The sequence below is a fragment of the Raphanus sativus genome, chromosome 2, assembly GCF_000801105.2.
Source record: "Raphanus sativus cultivar WK10039 chromosome 2, ASM80110v3, whole genome shotgun sequence".
NCBI lineage: Eukaryota > Viridiplantae > Streptophyta > Magnoliopsida > Brassicales > Brassicaceae > Raphanus > Raphanus sativus.
The window spans coordinates 39,869,993-39,889,525 of NC_079512.1; the positions used below are offsets into that span (position 1 = coordinate 39,869,993).

General features: G+C 35.6%; 7 protein-coding genes across 7 annotated transcripts in view; 5 read left to right on the forward strand and 2 right to left on the reverse strand.

The window, feature by feature from the left end:
- Positions 1-1,215: 1,215 nt before the first annotated feature.
- On the forward strand, positions 1,216-2,022 carry LOC130508391 (auxin-induced protein 15A-like). Its single transcript, XM_057003879.1, has one exon. It carries the CDS (start codon positions 1,338-1,340, stop codon positions 1,650-1,652), a length of 315 nt encoding a protein of 104 aa, XP_056859859.1. The 5' UTR covers positions 1,216-1,337; the 3' UTR covers positions 1,653-2,022.
- A 2,556-nt stretch (positions 2,023-4,578) lies between these two features.
- On the forward strand, positions 4,579-5,189 carry LOC108841104 (auxin-responsive protein SAUR20). Its single transcript, XM_018613887.2, has one exon. The coding sequence runs from the start codon at positions 4,629-4,631 to the stop codon at positions 5,037-5,039; it is 411 nt and encodes a 136-aa protein (XP_018469389.1). The 5' UTR covers positions 4,579-4,628; the 3' UTR covers positions 5,040-5,189.
- A 2,132-nt stretch (positions 5,190-7,321) lies between these two features.
- LOC130508395 (auxin-induced protein 15A-like) lies at positions 7,322-7,968 on the forward strand. Its single transcript, XM_057003884.1, has one exon. It carries the CDS (start codon positions 7,506-7,508, stop codon positions 7,788-7,790), a length of 285 nt encoding a protein of 94 aa, XP_056859864.1. The 5' UTR covers positions 7,322-7,505; the 3' UTR covers positions 7,791-7,968.
- Positions 7,969-10,002: 2,034 nt separating this feature from the next.
- Positions 10,003-10,567, forward strand: LOC130508394 (auxin-responsive protein SAUR21-like). The gene has a single exon (XM_057003882.1). The coding sequence runs from the start codon at positions 10,089-10,091 to the stop codon at positions 10,404-10,406; it is 318 nt and encodes a 105-aa protein (XP_056859862.1). The 5' UTR covers positions 10,003-10,088; the 3' UTR covers positions 10,407-10,567.
- Positions 10,568-10,619: 52 nt separating this feature from the next.
- LOC130508392 (pentatricopeptide repeat-containing protein MRL1, chloroplastic-like) lies at positions 10,620-16,095 on the reverse strand. Its single transcript, XM_057003880.1, has 19 exons — positions 15,666-16,095; positions 14,855-15,581; positions 14,565-14,781; positions 14,393-14,456; positions 14,136-14,280; positions 13,950-14,065; positions 13,706-13,834; positions 13,362-13,535; positions 13,111-13,275; positions 12,884-13,024; positions 12,720-12,819; positions 12,492-12,600; positions 12,302-12,393; positions 12,130-12,220; positions 11,762-11,990; positions 11,578-11,670; positions 11,432-11,480; positions 11,264-11,360; positions 10,620-11,174 (listed from the first exon to the last, which is right to left on the reverse strand). The coding sequence occupies exons 1-19, from the start codon at positions 16,041-16,043 to the stop codon at positions 10,946-10,948; spliced, it is 3,345 nt and encodes a 1,114-aa protein (XP_056859860.1). The 5' UTR covers positions 16,044-16,095; the 3' UTR covers positions 10,620-10,945.
- Positions 16,096-16,269: 174 nt separating this feature from the next.
- On the forward strand, positions 16,270-17,238 carry LOC130508393 (type III polyketide synthase B-like). Its single transcript, XM_057003881.1, has 2 exons — positions 16,270-16,478; positions 16,575-17,238. The coding sequence occupies exon 2, from the start codon at positions 16,664-16,666 to the stop codon at positions 17,108-17,110; it is 447 nt and encodes a 148-aa protein (XP_056859861.1). The 5' UTR covers positions 16,270-16,478; positions 16,575-16,663; the 3' UTR covers positions 17,111-17,238.
- The window catches only part of LOC108817173 (probable alkaline/neutral invertase B), a 3,052-nt gene continuing 667 nt past the window's right edge, over positions 17,149-19,533 (reverse strand). The window contains exons 2-5 of the mRNA XM_018589795.2: positions 18,921-19,389; positions 18,399-18,830; positions 17,729-18,287; positions 17,149-17,633 (exon numbers count right to left, since the gene is read on the reverse strand). Coding sequence (XP_018445297.1) covers positions 17,338-17,633; positions 17,729-18,287; positions 18,399-18,830; positions 18,921-19,346 — 1,713 coding nt within the window. The 5' untranslated portion in view covers positions 19,347-19,389 and the 3' untranslated portion in view covers positions 17,149-17,337. The remainder of the gene's footprint in view (positions 17,634-17,728; positions 18,288-18,398; positions 18,831-18,920; positions 19,390-19,533) is intronic.

Genomic DNA, 19,533 nt, shown 5'->3' on the forward strand with positions numbered 1-19,533 from the left:
AATTTTGAACTGAAAAACCATTTCTTAATTAGTTAGTGAGAAAATATTTTAAACTAGACTAAAATACCCTCAATTAGGCTCAATTAGGCCCGGATTGGGCCGAATTAGCATATGATCCACATAAATATCACTTATATTGTTTTTTTTTAACGTCTGGATATATCACTTATATTGTTAACAATTTTTTATTATTATTTTTTACTAATTTAAATAAGAAACATTTATATCCTCAAAATCTAAAAGTTCCAAAATTTCTGTAGACAAGTAGCCTATTAGTTCCTATCCTTTCCTATGTGTTGTGGATTAATTTAACCTTGTATAGAGAAACGATGCATGGGATAATTAATTGGAATTCATGCATGATTTATTCTCTACTTCTTGCATGTGGGCTGTGTGGCCTTTGAAAGTACGGGACTATGATCGATTGTATACCTCGCCCCACAAAACCAAAAAAGGTCCTAATCTGAAACAGTTTGCTTAATATGGTATGTCAAATCACTCAGGCTTTATTATTATCTAGCAAAGCATTGTATATATCCAATTTCCGAACGCACCTTTTATACATCTATGGAATGTCTTTATCAGAAAAATAATTTCATACAAGTTGATTGAAACATGTTTCTCCTTTCTTGTTTTGGTTCTATTCATATAAGAGATGGTAGGTTGTTATAATTCATCTGCGGGAATGGTAGGGTCTTAGAAACATTTCACCAAAAAGAAAGAAAATACAAAGTGGGTTCTAGAAACACAAGGCATAAGCATGTGAACTTCATCCACTAGCTCCACCTGATATGTTCCTCAAACTATTACTCTCGAGTGACTTATAATCCGGTCCTAATTTGAATGCATTTTAGTCAGATTTAATTATTATCTAGCAAAGCATTGTATACATTCAATTTCCGACGGAATGTCTTTATCAAAAGTAATAATCTCATATAAGTTGATTGTAAAATGTTTGTCCATTCATATTTTGATTATATTCATATAAGAGACAGTAGGTTGTTATAATTCATCTTCGATCGGGAATGGTAGGGTCTTATAAACATGTTTCATCACTAAAAAGGAAAAAAATATTGGTTCTAAAAAAGACAAGGCATAAGCATGTGAACTTCATCCAATAGCTCCACCTGATATGTTCCCCAAACTATTACTCTCGAGTGAATTGCGGTCACGAACTCTTTTAGTTTCCCTATATATACTTTACACACTTTGAGAATCTTGCTTACAAACTAACCTAATCCCTTCCTATAAAATCCCAAGATAGTCAAATATTTATCTCTTAAAATTTATTTTCTTTCAAAAACTCCCTTTTCCGTTACTTGCATTGATCCTCAAAGATGGGTATTCAGTTGATTGGACTGTCTCACGCTAAGCAAAAGCTTCAAAGAAGCTTATCAGCGAGAATTGCGAGCGTCCTGGCGATGTCGGGTACCAATAATGTCCCAAAGGGTCATGTGGCCGTCTACGTGGGTGAGACTTACCAAAGGAAGAGATTTGTGATACCTATATCATATTTAAACCATCCATTGTTCCAAAGTTTGCTGAACCTCGCGGAAGAAGAGTTTGGGTTCGATCATCCCATGGGAGGTCTAACAATCCCTTGCACTGAAGATTACTTTACTGCTCTAGCCTCTATTCTAAACGGTTCATGATAAGGGAGCTCACTGATCATCCCAAGATTCATTAAGATTATTCATACAAATAAATTGTGTTTTCTTTTTCTTTTTCTTTTTCTTTGAATGTACCCAAGGCAGTGTAGAGAATAACTCGAGATTGAGATACTAAGTAGACTCTTTCAGTTTTGGATCTAAGAAGATCTTGAGAGTTCTTATAACTGTTCCACTTGTAAAGTATTCAATTGCTCAGAAAATTAACTTAAGTTTCTTTTCTATGTCGATTTGCTTACTTTTCCTTTATGTATATAGATTAGATATCTTAGCTTGTTTTTATAGAAGCAATTTTTATGGGTGTGGTTCATTTCTTTTGTCGCCACAGTAATTAATTTAAGAAAGAATTTCGTAACGTAAAATGTGCCTAATAATTTTAGCAAACAAAAAAATGTTCCTAATAAATTACAGTAGTCAGATACATGCACACAGTTTGACGTTATATATAAATAGATAACGTCATATTTTTTTATTTTAAAGGTACCCGGCCGTAAACCTAGTAGTGAAATAGTTAACTCGAGGTCCTAATATTTTCTTTATGTAATACTGCTAAAAGGTCATTTTATTAGAAATTTATATTTTATATTGTTTTTAATATAAAAATAACTTAATCGAACTATACATTTGTAATATTGGTAAGACACAAATATAATTTCCCCAGCCAATTTTGAATGTTATAAATATTAAAAATGATATATATATATATATATGTATGATAATTAACTGAAATAAATAATAGTGGATTTAGAAGTATCTAAAAATATATATTATGATATCTCTTTCCTCTATTTTAAGAACTAAATTATAAAAAAACTTAGATATCCTGTTAAAAATTAACATACCCAATTCTCTTTTGTTGTTCATCTATTTTTTGATCTACCAATTAATTTTTTTTAATGGATCTATCTATATATATTTATCTATATTTCCTAGGTCTGTCTATATCTATTTTTAGTAGACCTATCTATCTCTGTTATATTTTTTTGAATATTTACATGTTTTTCGTAATAATATTATAGCTGTCATGTATTAATCACGACTCATCCTAATATTTTGGAGGATATACACGATTTAGAAAGATTTCAATAAGTTGAGAGTTTAAATTGTTTTTACAAATTTAAAAATCTATTTATATATAATGTTTTAAAAATATTTAGGAGCTTGAGACAAATATTTCATCCGGTTTGGTGAAGATTGGTAATGATACTCGTAGATGCCCACGGTTTGATACATTAATTTCTTAAATTCTTCTGCATTTCACTATTTTGTATATTATATAGTTTTTTGAGAAAGTTTAGATTTAGTGTTTTGAATTTAGAATTTTGTATATTATATAATTTCGGTGGAATCTTTCAGCGGTGTCAGTTAACAATGAGTGGTCGTTCAGTTTCATTTTCTGATCCGAGATTTCATCAACAATTCCATGTTCCTTTTGCATGTGTTAGTTCAATTACCGATATATACCATTAATGTATGGATGACATCATATATTGGTTTCGAAATTTAATTCATCCCTATATATTATGTTTAGGATAATAGAAATGCCTCAATTACAATTTGTATCGTGGTATATCCATGGTTACTAGTAGTAAATTTCCACTAGTCTATATTATATACCACTGTGGATCTTGTATTTTATTTATTGATATCATAATAATTATACACCACTATAATTATCATGTGTTTAATAGTAAAGCTACGGTTGTGACAGGAAGATCCAAACAAAACAATCGTTAGGTGGCATCAATAGTCACTATAACTTATAGATTGTCCTCAATAATCATCCGTAGATTTTGACACTGGACTTAGGAGCCACGAAAATCTATTGGCAAGCAAACGTGGTCCACCTCTTATATCTGAAAACCCCGTACGTCCTGGATGCTTGGTCAATGATGGAACTTGGCATAATGCTAAAAATCTATGAAAATAAATGAAACATAAAACCGATTCAAAATTTTAGAAGAACACATGCAAAGCTTCTTTCTAATCACACACGCGATGATGCGCAAGCCAAGTATTTTTATTTGTTTCACGAACTTTTTTGTTTTCAGTTTCTATAGGCAACGTAACTCTTCTCTTTCAACATAAAAAGGATACCAATCACTAAGCCATACACATAAAGCAACTATTGCAAATGCGAAGAACATATATATATATATGTCCACCACCACTATCTAACACAATCAAATAATGTAAAATAAAAAAACAAGAAGATAGTAGGCCATTCTCAAAAAAAGAAGAAGAAGATAGTAGGCCACAGGTAGCGAATAGCTATAGTTCTGTGAGGATTTTGTTTTCGATATATTCCGATCATTAAACAGTAGTATGTTGTATATTCAAACTCAGACGTAGCAACAGTCACAATTATCATCATCATCAAAATCACATGCAAAGATAGTCAGACCTTATCCAATGGCAAACAAATTCATCTAACTGTTTACAGAGCTGTATTAAATATTTATATATAATCAAATAAGATTTTTATTTTAATATAATATATAAGTAATGATATATAACCATCTCTATACTAGCTCATAGTTCGTCCCAGCAGTACGGCCCCTAGTTTGAGAGCAAAGGAAAAGTGGATAAGGTCGACCATTGGTACAAGTGGTTCAAGAACTGGAGTACTGAACCCACTTATTATGACTCAGGGCACACTTGACTATCCACCACTTCGAGGCTTTAATTAAATAGACATACACAACCTTTATATTGGCGATCATATAAAAACGTACATTATGTGCAGTCACATTTTACATATATATATATATATGGTGATTGGTGACTTTGCATAGAGATGAGCTAAGCCATGTGAGACAGATGGATGATGGGAGGGCCCAACAGCCCATACCTTTGGGTTTTTTCTTAAAGTGAGAGATATCTCATCTTGCTGTTATTTTAACATTCATGTCATTTCTTATCTGGAAGCTGCATGCTTTAAGTTAACTACTATAAATAGAAATGTCTTCTCCTCCTTGTCTATCAAGTCACTTGCTTCAAATATTCTTCACATCCACAAAATTGATAACGTTTCATTTAAAAACAAAGAAGAAGATGGGTTTAGTGCGGTCCATGCTTCCAAATGCAAAGCAAATCTTCAAATCACAATCTATCAGGAACAAGAACGGATCACCATCATCAACAACAGCTTCAGGGCTTGTTCCTAAAGGTCACATAGCGGTTTACGTTGGGGAAAGAATGGAGAGGACGAGATTTGTGGTTCCGATATCATACTTGAACCATCCTTTGTTCAGAGAGCTTCTTAATCGAGCAGAGGAAGAGTTTGGATTTGATCATCCAATGGGCGGTTTGACGATTCCTTGTCGAGAAGAAGCGTTTCTTCATCTCATTACTTCTCATCAGCTGCATTGAGAAACGCATTGATTAATTAAATAGTCTTAGTAGGGTTTTGATGAATCTTTTTGTTGTTGTTCTCTCAGAGAATTATATGAAGTTTAGTTGTGTGTATATGGATTGTCCAAACTTGTGTTTCGAAATAAGATCTTAATAATCTTGCAATGATTCATATCACAAACCTCTAAAAGCTCAAGACTTAGAGGCTGATTGGATTTTTTTTTTTTTAAGTATAAGTTTGTGAAGGATCATGATCTTTAAAGCTCTTTGGCGAAAGAGATTTTTCTGACCATCTTTGTTTGATTAATGCTTATTATATTAGAAACAAACTTAATTGCCAAATGTTATAGTACTTCCTACGATAATACTATATTTAGAAAACAGTATTATTAAGATAGGAAATTTTACGTAATTGCAAATTTTTATTTAAATAACCAGTTATATGACTTGCATTATGTATTTAAAGGAATGGTGGATCACATGCACTCTGAATAAACAAAATGGGTTATAATAGTATGTAATTAATTGTTAACAAACCAAAAGAGACATATTCTCTACGACTAACAAATAAAATATATTTATGAAAAATATTGAAAAAGTACTGCGCAACTTTATTTGATAGAAATTATTGCATATATAGATTGTCAAGCACATGTTACTCTCTGTTATTAGGAAGAGATAATTGTGATAATTAATAATAATACAAACTAGATTTTGACCCGCGCTTTTGAAGCGCGGAATATTTTACGATGAAAAAATTTCACTAATAATTTAACAAATATTTTGGTAAATTTTAAAGAGTGTGTATTTAAAATATTTTTGCATTTAAATCAGTATTTTTAAGTTCAACCCGATTGTGATTATACCGGTTAATCCGGAGATCTGACAATTCATTTTATGTTTTTAAAATATTCATATTAAAAAATCACTAAAATCCGAGACTAACCGATTAAACTGGTGGATGACCGATATGTAATCTAATTGGATTTTAAATTTGTAATAGCTTCATAATTTGTAATCTTATAATCGAAATTTTAAAGTTCACTATTTTGCAATTTATGATAGTGAACTTTAAAATTATGAAGTTTCTACAAAATTTAAAGAAAAATGATAGATATAAAATAACTAAAGATTAATTATTGTATTATTTGAAAAATTGATAGTAGTATAAAAATATATTGTTTGGAAACATTGATAGTAGTATAAAGAAATAATATATTGTTTGGAAACATTGATAGTAGTATAAAGAAAATAAGTATATTGTTTGGAAATATGGATAGTAGTATAAAGAACAGAACATAAAATGATTTAATGTATGTTTAACTATAAAGTATAAGGTGTATTTAATTTAAAAACTTACAAAATAAATGTTAGGTCCAATAGAATGTTTCTGTTTAATAAGATAGATGACAACGTGACCGTCGTACAATAACTGATTTTTCTTATAACTACCCTAAATCCCTAATCATACATAGATAGATACATGCGATTATACTAAATATTTAATTAATTATTTTAGATCAAACAGGTTACTGAATATTTCAACCGATTGATTTTATCTTATGAAAAAAATCGAACTTCCTCCGCGGTATAATGTAGATAACAAATGCTGGTAAATTCATCCAACTTTATGTTATTGTAGAATCAGCGATGACGAATGAACTTACAAAAAAAAAAGGTAAGTGTTCTAAGAGAAATAATACTTAATAATATATAAAATAAAATCACTCTCTAAGACATACAACTTCTACCTAAATGTTATCTTGAACTTCTAGATTCTACATAAGAACTAAAGAAACAATGCATGTTCAATGTTTTCTCATTTTCATGACTACAAGCTTAGTATTACACAAAAGGGTCCTCTTACATATTTTAATAATAGTAATAACTATAAATATAGAGAATAAGTTTTGTAAACACAATTTTTCGTTAAGACACATAGGTCATCTCGAGTGGGGCTATAGGGGCAACACATATAGACCAAAAGCCACCATTTTCAAGAGCCATCAAGAGACTTGTCAAAAATGCATATAGTCATCAATATTTAATAAGGACACTTGTTTCTGTTGTCTATTCATCAGAACCAATAGGACCAAACCTGTTTTATATGATGGCCAGAGATTTTAATAAGTGAGAGAGAGTAGAGTAGCATGTGAGTTCTGTAACTTTGGTGGGTCCCTATCTGATTATATTCTAATGTTACCCAGACTAAATCAGAATCAGCTTGATGCTTTTCTAGGTAAACTTTAGTTTTTTTATTAACCAGATCACATGTGAACGCTGCAACTCTATTTTTTTTATAATACACAAAAATCTGTTTTGTCATTAGGCTCAACTTCGAAGTTTGATTCTTTGACCTTTTTGGAACTCTATAAATAACAACTAACTGAAACACAACTCCACCAAAAAAATATCAATCTTTCTCTACTTTCATAAAACAGAGTTGTCTTGTGAAATTCTATAAATCTCATTGCTTTTTTAGACATGGCTATTCGATTGTCGCGTGTTATCAACTCTAAACAGTCGCAAAAACAGCAGTCTCGTGTCCCAAAAGGACATGTTGCCGTTTACGTCGGAGAAGAGATGGAGAACAAGAAGAGATTCGTGGTTCCGATCTCGTATTTGAACCATCCTTCGTTTCAGGGTTTGCTTAGTCGAGCAGAGGAAGAGTTTGGCTTCAACCATCCAATTGGTGGATTAACGATTCCTTGCAGAGAAGAAATATTCGTGGGTCTTTTGAATTCTTATGGTTGTATTGTTTCAACCTAAAACATCTTTTAACGTTTTTTTTCTTTCCATTTATAGAATTTTTGTTGTTGTTCCCTTTGTTTATTTCTGCAAAAGGGAACATGTTGAATCAGCCTGTGAATATGTTGTATAACCAGTCAAGTCAGGTTATACTATTATGTACTTCCACAAAACATTGATCAAGAAAGATTTTTATGTTTTCAAAGATAATCTTAGCTTGATTCGGAGTATCCAAAGTACCTTCCCTGATTGACGATTTCTAGGTGAAATTAAGAATCACATGGTTGCAGAGGTTCATTTGTAAAATCGGAGTTAAACCTGACCAATGACGGTGTTAGAAACAAGTCATTAGCATTTATTTCGACCCATTATTTGCATGGCCATATCTTTTTTTTTAATGATAAATGAAAGGACGTCGTGCTCTCTCATATGAGGTCAGAAAAACAGTAGTTTAGAAAGATATATTAGATTCATACAACTGAAACACACCACAAAGTTAAAAACAAACTCAAACTGTGGAAGGGAAAAAAAGTTAAAATGCGTTGGTGGTGAAACAGTAGTGAAACCAGACGCGACTCCAATAGACTTGAGCGGAGGATTGAAACCGTTTGCCTATTAATTATCGAATGTAAACCAAAGACCTTCGTTATCAAATAATTGGGTAGCAATAGAAATTTTGCACTAGACCATAACAATGTCAATATCAGATTAGTTAATATTTAGGTGACAAAAAATCAAGTGTTGTGTAAACAAAACAAGATTCTTTTTCTTTAAATTTATAAGAGAATAAATAAAGAAGAATCCAAACCTTCTTTTTATTTTGCTTTAAAAACAATATATAGCACACAGTTTTGAACTGGCCATTTTCTGGACCAACGGTAGGTCTTCATCATAAGCTCCCTTTTCTGATTGTGATGCATTAACTACTGTATTGAATCTCAATTAGCAGTATATGATTTGCAAATATTTTTTTTTGTTTGGGTGTGCATGGTAGATAAGAATGGCAATCATTACTTGTAAGTTAAAGAGAATGACATTTCAACAAAAAGATCACAACAACGCTTGATAACAACTTGAAAATCTACAAGACGCGGATCAATTCAAGATAACAGTCATGTTATAGAGACAGAGTGATATATCAACATATACATATGCTAAGTTCTTGAGGGAGTTTCACTATAGCACATTAAGCTATATATATATACGTAGGATGATTGCCAGATATCGATAAAATCTCAATCTATAAAAAACTATCAATCAAACACAAATATTAACTTCTCACATTATATAATAAAAACTTCTACTATTTAATTTTAAAATAGTTTGCATTTAAGTTCACTAGAAATTTGACATACAGTCTTTATTAAGTAGTCCGACAATCTGTTTAACATACCACATAGACCTGGATTCCGAGTTAGAAAGCTGAAGTCGAATATCTCCTACGAAGATATTTACTAGCTAATACATGTTCGGATATTCAACTCGAATATACATGCTACTAAACCATATGTTCTCGGATTAAATCGCAAATGTCATATAATATTACTGATTTCTGGTTTAACGTTGTTTTCTAAAGATAACAAATGTGGAATCTCCAACTAGAAAATCAAGAATGATTCCGAAAAGCATCCATATGATTAGAAACTGAAAATTGGGTGATTAGATGCGACTCAGCAAATGAGAAAAATATTAATGTAATGATTTGTTAATTGCAGCTTCAATCAATTGAATATATTTGCGGGCCGTAATGATTATCATCTAGCAGACGAAAACCAATCCAATGATTAACCAAATTGAAATATCAAATTGGCTTATATCCTATCCTGAAACTTTGCTTCATGTTCATCGTTATTTCAGCCAATGTGACAAGTTGCTCGCTCTCTTATTTGCATGTGCTTGTCCACTTGTTATTATCTTTCAAAAAGCACACACTTCTATGCTGAAGCGAAGTAGAGTAATTTTCATAAGGTTCAATATAATATTCAGGGAAAATAATATAATAATAAATATTCTGATTTTCAACTTAGTTTTTATATTTAAGAACAAGGAAATTTTTGCTGGAGGACTTGATGAAACTAGTTGCATTGCATGTGATAAAGTGAAGTAAGTCAAACAACTTGGCATGGAAAAAGACTCAATAAATGCCCTTAAATTACTGAAATGCTATTAGACGTTATTTGAAAATTTTCATTACTATAAATAGAAGCAATCATCACCACCTTTCTTCATCTCAAAGCATTGAGGAGAATACCCAAAAAAAAAACTTTCATTGAGATATTTCGTTTAGCATCTTTGGTCCTATAGCAAAAAATAACTAAGATGGGGTTGAGCCGTATTGCGATCACAAATGCAGCAAAACAGATAATGAAGCTACACTCACTGGGAAACAAAAACCGAACATCATCATCATCATTGGATAATGTCCCTAAAGGGCATGTGGCAGTGTACGTAGGAGAACAGATTGAGAAGGAGAAGAAGAGATTCGTTGTTCCAATATCGTTTCTGAATCATCCTTCCTTCAGAGAGTTTCTTAGTCGAGCAGAGGAAGAGTTTGGATTCAATCATCCAATGGGAGGCTTGACCATTCCTTGCAGAGAAGAAATGTTTCTTGATCTCATTTCTTCTCGGTTACAATAATGTTTATGCCTCGTAGGAGAAATGTATCTATAGACTATATAAATCTTGAAAAGTTGTTCTAGGGATTGATGATGCATCTCTTCATTATCTTCTTCCCATGTATTATTTTTCAATCATGGAGAATTGTAATAACTGATATACGAATATATTTTTTTTGTCAACAGCTGATATATGAATATTAACTCTATATATGAGTATTAAATAATTTTGAAATGGAAAATATATCAATCTCATATTTGGTTATCTCTAAAAAGTGAAATAGACAAGTTTCCCAAGTCCTGAAAAGAATCATTTACCATTTATATATGAATAAATACAAACTTACAGATATACATACCAACTGCTTTACCATGCAATTAACTTCCTGTCGATATGCAGCATCCTCATGCAGAAGAGTAATGAAGCAAAGTATGAATGTTCCACCTTTCTGCTGTGATTCTGGAGGAATGTGATGTATGTTGTACTGAGTATCTCGTTGCGTGTAAAAAAAAAAACTCTCGGAGGTAAGGATCAAAATGAGAGAAGCCTCTTCTCAGTTCTCACTCAAGTGAGAGGTTCCCTAGTCGAATGCTGCGTTGCTGGCGAGTGATTTGGTTTCCCAATGGAACTTGTGATGATCTTAAGTCCCCTGGCTTTGTAGAGAAGGGTGAATCAAGCTTTGGTTGAAACCAGTTCTTTAAAGCAACACCATTGATTCTTAATCTATCATCCTTTCTATGATAAGGTATCCCCAACCTTCTCAACAGCGCAGAAATCTCTTGTCCAACTCTGTCAACACAAGGGGATGTTCTTCAGATGGTAAAACATCATCTCTGCATAATTTTTAAGTATTAAAAAATAGGATGCTCTGAGTTTACCTTCCTGCAAGGTCAATTGTCTTCTCTCCTTGATCAGGAGTCGTTATCTCCTTCTCTTCCATGGAAATTATCAAATTAATATGAGGTATCTTCGCACCTGAAACATAAAATAAAGAAGATTAACCTAAAGTTATATCAAGAAAAGTTTAGAAAACAGATTTATCTTACCAGCTGCAAGGCGATGCTTAAGACCTTTAAAGATGGTTAAGAGGTAAACCTGCCATATTTTTTTTCATAGCTAACTATTAATATCTTTTAGGAACCAGATGGTAATCTTGTAAAGTTTATTCCACTAAAACAAAAAGGGTTTAAACCTCAGCCACGTTTTGGGGCAATTCTGTCGTGTCAAAAAACAATGGAACTTTATTGAAGGACACAGAAGGAAGAACTCCAAGAGAAGTAGCCTCCTGAAAATCATGAAAAGAAGTTATAAACCCTGTAGACCTATAAGTAGAATCTCTATAATTAATATCTTAAATGAAGCTATCAACATAATACCTCAAGCAGTGAAAATGCTCGAGGATCATACTCTCCAAATCCATCTACTAGTGGGAATATGTTATGCTGCTTTTGTGAAGAAATGTTGCCTAAATTCGAAACCAGTCTATCCCTCAAAGCAGCATCGAGTGGAAGTTGCAAGCATCCCAAGACTTGCGAAACTACTTCTGTAGTAGGAACCGTACCACCTGATATTGTCTCACGGTAAACCATTAAGGCCATTGATGTCCTGAAAGAGAGAGTAACACAAGTATCAGATCAAAATCAAATCCAACAAATTTACTAAAACCTCAGTCACGATTTCTTGAACTGGGAAGAGTAGTGACTGCCTTAAGATTTTTTAAAAAAGGAAGCTAAGCTATACTGACCATTTATTTTCAATCTGAGGTCGTCCTGATTTGAAAGACACAACAGGTTCACCAGCAGCACAAGCCTTCTCGAACCTTCGCTTGCAAAGGCCTTTATAGAATAGACAAGAAACGTAAACAAACGCTTTCATGTCTGATTGCATCATACAAAATCAAAAACACGAAAGCTTACTTGTTATGCATCTGCACATGATGAAGTTTGGTGATATTCCATCTTCTTTTGCTCGAGAGAGAAGCTTGAAACTTACCTCAAAGTCATCCTTTCTACACACAGAAAAGTCAGAGAATACTGGAACTCTCAAATCTGCACTGATTATACTGATCCAAGCAAGCTTAAATAATTCAACATTGAAAGAAGTTACCTTTCACTTGCCAGCATGAGCATAGAGTAAGTGATAGTGTTTGGTGTTAACCCCAAAGTATTTATCTCATCAAGATATTCCATAGCCTTGGGAAGTTGACCACCTTCACCTGTTGATAATCTAAGGAGTGTCATACCAGTAATGATATATTTGCAATTGTTGTAATACCATATTTATTTATTAAAAAGAATAAAAGTGTAAGATAGCAAATGTATGAGGTCTTCTTACACAAGGCAGTTATAAGGGCATTCATTGTTGAAACAGTTGGTCTAAGTTTGATTGACTTGATCTTTTCATAGAGCTCCAGTGCTTTCCTCCAATTTTTAGCCTAAAATTAAAAAGAAAAAGGCATCAACAAAAGGTCTTGCTACAGCTATAAAAAGGGCACATACATTACAACAAGCTCCCATCAGTGAGCTATATGTTATGGTTCCCAGACGTATGCCTTGAGATTTCGCATCCTGAAGAATACCAAAAGCTTCGTCTAACATTTTTGAATGTCCTGCAACATCGATCAATGCACTAAAAAACACCTGCACAAGGTCAACCCCAAGATTGCATATATTTAAGCAAGATCTGCAACTGCGAACATGCCATAAAATTCGAAAAATAGACATACCTCGTCGGGGATAACACCTTTCTCTTTCATGTCATTGTATATGCTACATGCAAAATCCCAGTCCCCAGACTTGCTGCAGCTATTCACAGCAATGGTATAGACTTCTGGAGTACCCTTTATTCCATATTGATGGATCATCTTGTATACTTCTTTAGCTTTTTCGACCTGCAATAAAGTTTATCCTTAACCAAATAGAAAGAGATGACAAAACAAAACAAAAAATGGAAGAAAAACAAAATTAAGACACACACCTGACCAGCATTGAAACATGCTTTCATCAATGCACCAACCGTGATATGATCAGGGTCTATAGGGTGCATCTCAGCCTTCATTTCAGCTAACACATCAAAAGCACGGTCAACAGCTCCTGACTGACCACATGCAGAGATGAGGGCATTGAATACAACCCGGTCTGGCTTAACATTCTACTGCATCGAACATGTCATCAATGTAACAATAGCCTTGATATTACAAAACATAATGGAGATAATGAGTAAGATTAAAAAACACATTTAGTAGCTAGCCACAAGGCAAAGAGGATACAATCTAGAAACCTGATAGGATGCAATAAAAAAAAAACTTGTGGCAGGCTTACCTTAGACCTTAAAATTCCATAAGCACCAAATGCCTTGGCTACTTGTCCAGCTCTAGCACAGCCATCAATAAGCGCACCAAACGTGTGAAGATTGGGTTCTACTCCAGAATTTGCCATCTGGTGGAACACCTGAGAATATAACCACACAGAGATATATAGTTTATGATATAATAGAGATTCCAAAGAAACGGCCTAATACGTATCCTCGTTCATATAACATACAGGGAAAAGAGGATTATTATACCTCAAACATTGCATCAACTTTCCCACTTTTAGCACAACTTGATATTAAAGTCGTGTAAAGTTTGCAATCAGCCATCATCCCATTCTCTTGCACCAGATGCAAAACTCCACGAGCTCCTACGTAAGTAACAACTAAACATTTAAAAGAAGGAACGTTAAACAAGATCAATATGGATATTAAAATCACCTTCTATGTCCTGGGAGCTTGCACATACAGACATTAACATATTGAATGTGCTTAATGTTGGATTTGGTATCAACTTGGTAAAGCGAAATGCTTCCTTAACAGCCCTTTTCTTCTTGCAGAGCTTAAAGAAGCTTGCGTGATAAATCTGATATGGATACAAGAAAAATAAGATCACTGACAAAAAAAGTTCCACAGTTCAAGGATAAGTAATACTAAGATCTCATCCATATTTTTCAGGGGAAAGCAAGCAATAATACCTTGTCCATGTCCAATAAATCCCTTTGATCCAAATCTTCAAGTAGGTTTATACACTCGATTAGCCTATTATATATGGATATATTACACCATCAAAGTCAAACAATCAAGCAACTTTTGTTTGGTGATAAAACTTGCCAAGAAAGAATATATAGCAGAAGAAAAAGAGGATACCTCCCATCTCTAAGTAACTGGTAGTAAGCATCATTAGTTTTTGGAGAACGCCCATTGCTATTGAGTATCTGAGAAGGGAGCTCAGGCATGCTTTCATCAGTTTGATGAACCACATGCTTCCCATCATCTGGAACTTCCCAGTCTCTTCTTACGTCTTTCCTTTTGAGGGACACACCACCGTTACCGTGTCCCACAAGATTCTCTTTCTCAACATAACCTGAAAGCAAATGTAACTTTAAAGCGTGTGGCACTTCAAGAAAACATGAAAAGTACCACACTGTCAAACGTACCAGTAGCCTGACCAGAACTTGGTCCTGAGAACTGGGTATCAACGATTCCATTGTTCTTGTGGTCCAACAATAAACTATCAGTTGCAGAAGGAGAGACTGCTTTCACACTTGTCAACCTTGAAGAAGTGGGTGATGAATGATTAGACCCGTAGAAGGTGTGAATCTCTTCTCTCTTACTCTCCGCGAAAACGCTGTATTCTTCAACAGGCTTCTGGGTCAAACCATTAATCTTGTTCTTGAGAACACGTGTGTCATCATCAACTACCACATGTGGAGAAGAAGCAACCGAATGAACTCCCACCACTGCCTGTGAAAACCCATTATCCGTAACCCTTTGCTCTTCGCTGTTTTCAACTTGCTTCTCAGGTGCTTGTGCTCCCAATGTCACAGCATCAACAGTCCCATTACTCATAGAAGATGACAGGGGCTCATCTGTAAAACTATGTTCACTAGCAATAGTCCTGACACTGGCAACAGCAACCTCAGTTGCAATGTCCGCTTCATTGGCCACAAATGAATCATACTCCGCCAAAACAGCAGCTTCATGGACTTGATGAGCCTCCTCTTCCTCAGATTTGGTCGCACTTTCTTCCACCTTCTTCATAAAACCACCATTTACTTCCACAGGAGCTCCTTCATGAACATCATCAAAATGTTGGATTTCCCGCTGAATCGTCGTAGCACTACTGATGTTTCCTCCATGAAGCGTCTCAGGAGATGCTGCAACCTGAACAAGTTTAGCCAGTCAGAATTCTACTCAGGAAAAAAAAAAAAATCAACAGGTAAAAAGGAAAACCCAAAATTGACTCACCTTGTCGGAAAGTTGACTAGCCTTGTCGGGAATTTGACTGGCCTTGTCGGAAAGTTTGCGTTTTCTGAAAGAGCTCTGGCAATAAGCGAAAGCAATGGCGGAAAAAGCAGTAACAGCCACAACAACGAGGATCAGACCAGAGTCAATAGAAGCTCTAACGACTAAACGAGGAGGAGGCGATCGAGTTGAAGAAGAACGACCATGTTTCCGTTTTCCGGCGCGAGTTCGAAGATGATGATGATGATGAGGACGGAGAGTGTGGCAGCAGCCGAGGAAGTCGGTGCGGATGGAGCGGAGACTGGAGGCGGGAAGAATCACCGGAGAGTAGGAAGTTAAGGTGAGATATTTCGACGAAGAAGTGGTGGAGATGACCTCCATTGGAGGAGAAGGTGAGAGAGAAGGGAAGATGATGAGAGGATAAAGGAAAACATAATAAGAGGAGAGAATAGCGAGAGGTTATGAAATAACGAACGACTCGCTAGTGGACCATATGCTGACGTGGCTTTAACGGCCGTCAAGTCGTCAACGTTTTCCTTATCGTTTTTTTTCTTTTTCACTATACGGAGGAAAAGACCAAAGAAAAAAAGAATATTTACTTGTCTGTTCACTGTTGGGTTTGGGTTTGGGTTTGAGTCTGAGTCTGAGTGTGGGCCCACTAGTGATTCAATGGATATGTCTCGAAACGAATCCATTACAGCAAATGGTGATGCAACAAGTTACAAGACATGGAGGAAAACAGTCTAGAACTTTTCTCCAATCTATGTGCTTCTTCTGTGTATCTACGCATTTCAGGGAGGAGCAGTGGCATTTGTGGTTTGATAGCTTTAAGATTCCTACGATTTTTTTTTATGACTGATATTGTGGATCGGAATATTCCAACCTCGAGAGGAATTTTTGGTCTAACTGCAGTAACTGCCAAGCTTGATGATGGGTCAGTAACCAGAGTCCAGATTGGCTTTATCATTGGGAACTGTCTCCCAGACCTCTGAACAAGGGATATGAATGATTCAAGGAAAGGGTATATGCAGATGAAGTGTGGGAGGCTAATGGAAGAAGGGATAAACTTCAAGCTGTCGAAAGAGCTTCCACAGATAATAGAAGACAACGTGGAGAATTTCTGCAAGAAGCCAATAGGAAAAGCGGGACTGACTCCTAAAGACTATAACCAGATGTTCTGGGCGGTTCATCCAGGTGGACCAGCCATCTTGAACCGAATGGAAAAGCGGCTTAACCTCTCGCCAGACAAGCTGAGTCCAAGCAGAAGAGCTCTCATGGACTATGGCAACGCAAGTAGCAATTCTATCGTTTATGTGTTGGAGTATATGTTGGAGGAGAGCAGGAAAGCAAGGAACATGAATGAAGGTGAAAACGAGTGGGGTCTGATTCTGGCTTTTGGACCTGGTGTTACTTTTGAAGGCATCGTTGCTCGAAACCTTGATGTTTGAGCAACAGAGATATATATGCATGTAATAAGATGTGAAGCTTAAAGAGAATAACTCTTTTTAACGATGCTTAGATGTTTCATAGTAAGTATATTTCACAAAGCAAAACGTAAAATGTGCAATTTGAAAAACGATGAGTTGTTATCAACAGTAAACGAGGTATCATGAAGTTTCTTCTTAGCTCATCTCATCTCTTGATTACTTATTACCTTCACGAAGATTATCAAACTTCAACAAGTCCAGGAGTTGGATCTTCTCATTACGGGTTTCATTTGCTTGTCTTCCTCAAGAGCAACCATACCGACATGCGACGGATCTTCCAGCATCATCTTGGCTACTAAGTATCCGGCGATTGACCAGGTCTGGCATTTACGTGACTGCTTTCCCACATATCTCCCCAGCTTTCCATCATAGTATTCAGGCCAATTGTCTTTGTGAAGCCTAGCCTCAGCCACTTCAATTGCTCGTCTTGCTATTTGAGGTCGACCAGTTTTGATACAAGCAGCCGTCAGTAGCCATAGCAGTACTGTGCCAGGGAACATAAAGGTCAGATTAGCTTTTGCATATTAGTAGGAAAAAACCAGAGGAACATGAACGTCTAGGAGATTTAGTAAAATTTACCTGGCCAGGATCCTCCGTTGTGGTAACTCCATCGGGTGTTTTTGGGGTCACAACCAGTTACTATTCTCCATTCATGGCTTTCTATTGCAGGGTAGCAAACTTTCAGTGGCATTTCTCCAACCAACTCTTCCCAGCGAGATTCTATGAGATCCATAATTGCGGTTGACTGTTCAGGAGTAGCCATGGAAGACAATATGGCTATACAATTGCCCAAGGCAAACCAACGGAAATCCATTTTTGCGGGGCTCACATTGCCAATAAAAAACCCTCCGTGAGATGGCATAAAGTCGAAAATCCATTCTGGAAGAGAATCAGGGATTACGTTGAACTTGTTGACAGCAGTATGAGAGTATTCCTCTGTCTTGTATCGGTAAATGTCATTAAGCTGCTTCAAGTCTAGCCAAAAGTAACTCCTCATGTGGTAGCTCAATGCATGGAGTCGCTTCACTATCTGTTCCACCATTTCTTTACCTTCTCCATCATGTTTAAGTACGAGCAGTGCACACCTTAAGGCCATAAAGAAAAGGGCTTGGATCTCTATAGGGTAGCCATAGACTCCCTAAAACACGGAAAACAAAAGATTAGACAAATGGAAAAATTGATGAAACAGCTATAGCTCAAACTGTCTCCTTGTAGAAAAAGTATAAATAGTAGAGAAAATGTTGCTCACCATCCTACGATCAATCATACAGCAACCATCAGCACATAAGAGAGTGGGAAAGGTATCAAATCCCTCAGAGAGACAAAGGCTAAGTATCAACCGTATACCCTTCTGGCATTCAGGCATGTCAGCAAGAGAAGAGTCTCCGGTAGATTTTGTGTAGGCTCTGAGCAGAATAATCCACCAGAATCCAGAATCAACTGGCGCTACTCTTCCAATCGCGCTCTCACCAAAATCAGCTATCAAGGTTTCATGGTTTCTAACAGGATCATGGAAAACTTTGAAGCTAGCAGGCATAACTCCTTCACCAAGCTGGAATCTATCAATCTTTTTCTCCCACGACTGAAGACGAAGAGTCTTCAAAAGAAAGTTTCTGACAATATCTGGTTCTCCGTTCATCAAGAATGCCAAAGCACTTGGCACAAAGTCTCTCACAAACACCTATGACAACAGATTAACCAACACAGGACTTAATAGAATCGTGACAGCTACCATGTGTGTGGTTTAAGCAAAAATATTAAGATTCTTCACCTGATCATAGTTGAGTTTCTCTTCGGAGTTATCCACAGCAGCAATGGTACCAACAGGCTGACCACGGAAGTACACCATAGAGCGCCTCAAAGCATCCCATGCCTCTCCCACCATCGGATGAGACTCAAATCCATGCACTGACCGAGGAGTGTTGAATCCAGACCTCCTACCCACACTCGGTGAAAACACATAACTATCAGCATGATCATGGGCCCGAGAAGCATTATCCGCGTTTCTAAGCTGCGGTGATCCAGATAGCTCCGTAAGAGACCTTTCATCAAGTGATCTCAGTCTTTCAATGTTCAACGGCCTCGGCTTCTCAAGCAACTTGGAGAAATCAATGTCATTGATATCGTCCAATGTATCAGCAGCGTTCTTGACATCCCCGTTCTGATTCACGTCTACCTTCAGATTAGAACTCGACATTTGCTCCAGAATTGATTTTAAATCCTTAGTCAATGATCATTCCCTGCAATTACATAAATAGATATCAGATCGATTTTGCTCGCAGTAAGGTGCACAACAATAGCATGATCATATCGTAATCAATCAGTGGAAACTGATGACTACAAACGGAGAAACTCGATCAACCAGAACGCAGAGAAACTCGATC

Excerpts from the sequence above, each read along its gene's own strand:
- LOC130508391 (XM_057003879.1), top strand. The coding sequence starts at position 1,338 with ATGGGTATTCAGTTGATTGGACTGTCTCACGCTAAGCAAAAGCTTCAA.
- LOC108841104 (XM_018613887.2), top strand. The coding sequence starts at position 4,629 with ATGTCTTCTCCTCCTTGTCTATCAAGTCACTTGCTTCAAATATTCTTC.
- LOC130508395 (XM_057003884.1), top strand. The coding sequence starts at position 7,506 with ATGGCTATTCGATTGTCGCGTGTTATCAACTCTAAACAGTCGCAAAAA.
- LOC130508394 (XM_057003882.1), top strand. The coding sequence starts at position 10,089 with ATGGGGTTGAGCCGTATTGCGATCACAAATGCAGCAAAACAGATAATG.
- LOC130508392 (XM_057003880.1), bottom strand. The coding sequence starts at position 16,043 with ATGGAGGTCATCTCCACCACTTCTTCGTCGAAATATCTCACCTTAACT. Across the intron at positions 13,276-13,361 it reads CATGTTTCAATGCTGGTCAG|GTCGAAAAAGCTAAAGAAGT; the intron begins GTGTGTGTCTTA and ends ACTTTATTGCAG. Across the intron at positions 12,601-12,719 it reads TGCCCTTATAACTGCCTTGT|GTGAAGGTGGTCAACTTCCC; the intron begins GTAAGAAGACCT and ends GATTATCAACAG.
- LOC130508393 (XM_057003881.1), top strand. The coding sequence starts at position 16,664 with ATGAATGATTCAAGGAAAGGGTATATGCAGATGAAGTGTGGGAGGCTA.